We start from the raw sequence: 5,771 nt of genomic DNA on the forward strand, positions 1-5,771 counted from the left end.
GGAATCTCTGTGGATTTTACAGCTGAGCAGTATGCTTGTATTTTTATATACTAAAGGGGTCATGGACAGTCCAAAGTTTGTCTATTTTATGAGTCTGAATTCCCTGCACTTGTGATCTAGGTGAATAATTGAAATGTTTATTTTCTAATTTTCTTGTGAGGGGATATATATAGAGCTTACATGAAATCATACTGTAAAGGAAAATCTGTTTGTAGCATCATAAAGATAATTCAACTGACTTTACTGTTGAGGTGAATTTCTTAGCATCCATGTTTAATTCATAAGAAGTTGGTTATAGTCAGACACCCAGTTGCAATCCCCTATCTTTTGATCATGAAAACCTGTTAACATTACTTTAATGGCTGTTCTACAAAAGTTCTACAGGCAATCATTCCAAATGGCTTAAAAATCATTCTGAGCAGGTACTGTTGATGTAATGCTTCAAAGAGCATTCTCACTAGAGCAGTAAACAAGGGTTATAAATCTTTATGGCACTGAAATATTCTCTGAATTCTGCAGAAGTATAGAATAAAAATGCTAGGAAACACTGTAAATGTTCATCAAATCTATGAGAATGCAAGAAAGATGTTTTACATTCCTGATACATGTAGCAGCAATTCCTGTACACTGATACTGGGAGTGTGCAACACTGTGTCACCCAATGCACAGTAGTAAACGGCTGAGTCAGACAGCTCCGCTTTGACAATGCTTAAAAACGTGGAACTTTTGGAACCATCGAAATGTGCCTTGAAACGACCTTCTGCTGCATTAATTTGAAATTTACTTGTAGAAAGTCCTAGATGCTTGAGAGGTCCATTTGGCTTCTGCTGGTACCAGTGTAAGTATGGAGTTGCAGCAGCTGTTGCTGTAAAATTGCAGGACAGATCAACTTCCTCACCTTCAGATACAGTTTTTATTAATTCTAACTGGGTTACTTTGTCTCCATTTATGACACCTGTCAAAATATAAATGAAGCATACACCCAAACACTTTTATTTAGTTTAGTAAATGATGTATACTGTAAAAAATGTAATTCTTATATGTGATTATTGAAGTGCATGATAAGTATAGCATTACATTTACATTATAAAATAAATTGCTGAATAGTAATAACAATAATACAATGCAATACAGGTTCAAATTAATTGCATTACAATATACATAACAGATTGCATTTAAGTAGAACTTACTTTTAAGAAGAAGCAGGAGATGGATTACATATCTAAAAACTGTAGCAGTGCAGTATTTATGCATTATAACAGAGAAATTAAATAACATGAAAAATACTGAGCTTTTTCTCTCTAACAGTAACAGTTTGTCTTTTCTGTTTATGCTGACAGTTAAGCAAGAGGATTCAGATGCATATGTATATATACAGGAAGCCACAGTAATCATTTCCTTTTATGTTTCACATACAGCAAAGGTACACACACACACACACACACACACACACACACACACACACACACACACACACACACACACACACACACACACACACACACACACGCATGCACCTTGTCAGTGTTAATCCTTATCAACTCAGAGTATTGTCAATATCTGCAAAAGAGTCATAAAAGGATGGAAACTATATCATCTCACAGTTAGCATTATTTAATCCACTGAAACACACACTCATACATTTCAGTTCTTTTTTACCATATGATTTATCATATCTCTTCCTACTTTCATGTGAGTATTTTAACCTTTTCTTTCTTTAAGTTTTTTTTTTATATTGAATTTAGTACTTGAAAATTGTGGGCACATATCCCAACGCAGCACTAATTCTGCACTCCAAATCTGTCCCCTTGGTCACTCCAAGCTTACTTGAAGGTATTGAGCTAAAGGTATTTTTGAATTATTATTTTTCCTCCTAATTTCATTTTTACATGATTACTTTCCTTTAACACATGCTGCTTCTAAAAACATTTACATACCTTTCCCCACTATCTAGTGCTCTTAATTACCCAGGCTTTCGCTTTGATTTTGTCAGCCCTTTTACTGTTCTTTTGTTTGAACTGTTGTCTCAGAATGGACAGCCATTGCTGTCCAAAACTGACATGCACTATTGCCCTTAGTTCTCTTTAACACTAAACTCAGAAATATAATAGTGGAGTCTGTGCACTGCTTTCCGGACTATCAGAGAATCATTCTGATTTCTGGATAGCCAGAAAAAAATACTCAATAGGTGGCAACCCTACCTGAGAATCTCCTTCATTAATTTTAAAAGTAATTCTTGAGGCTTACCACCACTTTGCCAATATGCCCCCCCCCCCAGTAAACAATGAGCCTTTTTGAATGTCACATTACCAAGATCATGTGGGCCACTGTCCATTGAAATCAAAGTAGCTTTGCTAAGCTCTTCTTTTTACCATCTTATTATAGCTGTATAAATATAAAATAATTCAACAGCTTGATTACTATATTTTCTAAATCATGCTGTTAACCTCTGTTATTTGTGTGGTAAAATAAGATATTAAACTGACAGTGAGCTTCAGGATCTTTTTTTAAGGCATAAAAAGAATATTAAAGCTTCCTCTCAATTTTAAATTAAAGAAACAGTCGTGAGGTGTCTAATGAGGGCACTTACTACTCAGTTGAAAGGTAAGTATCTTCCTTTAACCATCTTCCACCACTTTTTATTTGTATAAATCCCTCCTGTCCCAGCTGCTACATTTCTTCTTTAGTTCCCCACGCTATTCTGCATGCTGACTTCTACTACACCCATCTCATTTTTTTCCAGCTTTTTTCTACTCTTCTGATATATTCATTATTGCTTAACACCATCAAGTCTATTTCACATGGATTTTAATTCTCATTTATCCTTTCTTTATTTGCTGGCATGTCTTTCTTTATTTTCTGGGGATTATTTTTCACACTCTTAAAATATATGTCTCTGAGATTGTATGAACTCAGAGAAAGTATATTTAAAGATAAAGCCTGTATATATTTAAAGATAAAGCCTGTATATATTTAATGATAAAGCCTGTATATATTTAAAGATAAACCCCCGGATTTACTATTCCTCTATGCAGGACTAGCTTAGTCCTGCACGGAGGTGGCTGTTTAGGAGCAGGATGCCAGCACGCTGTGCATAGCAATGAGGCGCACTGCCTGATCTCCTAATCTTATGCTGAATGTGTAAGAGTGCAGGGGGTGTGTCTGAGAGAAGAGCTCTCAGAATATACATACCCTGCAATAAAGAACAGCAGAAAGGGGGTAAGAAATGAGCAAGACTGCTCATAGGTGTCCGCATATCCCTACCACCAGTTCCCCTCGTGTACAACAGCAAATGTATATAGAAATAAAATTAACAAACCCGTTTATTTATTTTTTTAAATCCACTTAAAGCTAACTGTAGGGGCGTGGGTGTGCCCATCGCTTAGCTATGGTTAATACAGCTTAAATGGCTGAAGAGGATAACAAGGAAGATATATGCAAATGAAGCAGCACAGCAATAGTGTTGTGGGCAGAGCATTCGCCTTACGAGCAGGCGTTCCCGTTTCGAGTCCCACTGCAGCACTTTCCATGGCAAAGCAAGTTATGACTAATATTTATGTTGCATAACTCACTAAATAACATATATTTATGAACTGGAGTACTGTAGTAAATGCACATGTGAGGCGTTAGTATCATAATGAATAAAGCACTAGTAAGCAGGTTTAAGCACCAGTAAGCAGTAGTAAGCATATTTAAGCACTAGTGGGGGTAAGCAATGCACACACAGGTTAAGCAATTCTGAAGCTAACTCTCTGTAAGCATATGTAACCAGAGGTTAGCATTGCTTACCCTTGCACAAACCCGCTTACATCTGCTCAAAAGTGCCTTAATCACTCTGTATCCAATGGCCCTTGTTCTGCCCATAAACAAAATAAACAGCCACACAGGTCTTGAACCCAGATCCCTTTACACCATAGTCACAGTAGTTAACCACCAAGCCATCACAGAAGTACAAAAGAATGAGGTATCAGCAAACAAGTCTTCACCATAGTAAAATCAAACTGAACCTGTGAAAGGAATCAGCATACCGACATATGTGCATTAACCCACTACATAACATAAATATGTGAAATGGAGTACAGCAGTAAGCCCAGAAGTCAGGTGTAATTGTAATAGAGTGTTAAAGTCCCCAATAAAACACAAGAACCCCATACAGTGTAGGTACACATGAATCATGGATACCAGGCATACATATAAAGTGTAATGAATAATAAATCAATTCCAGAAAGGAATTATAATGCAAAGTCTAATGTAAGCAATGCTAAGCATTGCACAGACCAGCTTAGGAGGTGTAAGCAATGTGTAGGCTAGCTAACTCAGTGTGCCCAGAAGTATACCTCTTTAAACAATGCTAACACTAGGTAAGCAGGTTTGCTCATAGACTAGCCTTTTCAAAACTGGCCAATCACGGAAAAGTTAGGGACATCGACCCTACTTAAACCCAAGAGGTGGGGATACATCTCATAACTGGTTGTAGCTTCTCCTTGCAGTCACCATGTCAGGAAGGGGAGTAGGTGTGCACATTCGGGCTCAGTGCTGGTGTATCCAGGAGTCCAGAGTCATGGCAGGACTCCTTGTCAAAGACCATGATCAGAGACTGCTGCAGGGCCAGTACTAGTGCTCCCAATATAAGGTGGAGGCCTGGGACCCTTTCCCCCATGACCTCAACAGTGCCACTGGCATACTGCAAACTGCTGAGTAGGTCAGGCATCACTATGCTGACCTGAAGTGGCGTAAGGGGGACCTCTTGGAACAATGGATCCAAGAGGCTAGAGCTGCAGGAGATGTTCCAGTTGTGTGTAAGTATCACCCCACTATGTGTGTAATAATTGCCAGCTCATGTATATCATGGATAGGTATGGATAAATATTCCTCTTATGTACCCCCAGCTGCAATGGAGCGGACCACAAACCAGGTGGCCCATGTCAGTCACCTGGCGAGGTTGCAATGCGAGGCAGGTCAGTAATACTCATGCATTTACTGTCATAGGAAATAAAACTAAAAGTAGTAGTAAATCAATTGCCTGTATAAAACCTGTATTGTTCAAGGCAAGTATTGCATACACCAGAGTATATTGCAGGAAGAGTCTCATATAGTTTGTATATAACTAAAAGGGTAACAGCCTGACAATAAAGGTTTAACTGCTGGGCTGCATGTGTATACTCTGGTATCATACGGTAATGTAGATTTGCAATCATGTAATAGTACAGTTGTATTAAGCACTGTTACCCACACCGTGCACCATAAATTGAATGTGTAGAAATGCCTGTATATGACTGGTGTAATCCCCAGAGGCCATTAAGTACAACTGAGAGACACATAGACAGAAAACAGGGAAAATGCAAACAACAAAACCCAAATAGCACATGCAAGTGAGATGTGAACTGTTGTTTTTTTAGCACACACAGCCATGGTTCGAATTCTGCCAGAGGTAGTAGTCTGCATACAGAATCATACCACACAACTGTACAGATATGTCCAGAATGTCCAGTAAAGTGGCCCATATCTGTTGCCTTACAACCTGTCCCCCTGGGAAATCAGTGGGATGATCCCAGACATATAGGCAGCAAACAGGAAATACAACTGATTGACACACATCTATGAGAACAAAGCCGGCACACTAGCAACTCCCCAAAACCTTATGAGACTAAGAAGCCACGTATGTCCCATTTACACCCCAACTTGTCAAGCTGTGGCCAGAGTATGTACAGTAACAGAGTGAGATGTATGTGCATAAAATTAATGTGGAATCCAGTACTGTGTGTGGGAGC

At 38.6% G+C, this 5,771-nt stretch overlaps 1 gene segment (V, D, J or C); it reads right to left on the reverse strand.

The window, feature by feature from the left end:
- Positions 1-330: 330 nt before the first annotated feature.
- Positions 331-1,318, reverse strand: LOC122790730. The segment is given in 2 exon segments: positions 331-955; positions 1,191-1,318. Coding segments are annotated over 2 exon segments (453 nt in total).
- Positions 1,319-5,771: the final 4,453 nt, after the last annotated feature.

Source organism: Protopterus annectens, chromosome 16.part0 (genome assembly GCF_019279795.1).
Source record: "Protopterus annectens isolate FY-2018-M chromosome 16.part0, PAN1.0, whole genome shotgun sequence".
Taxonomy (NCBI): domain Eukaryota; kingdom Metazoa; phylum Chordata; order Ceratodontiformes; family Protopteridae; genus Protopterus; species Protopterus annectens.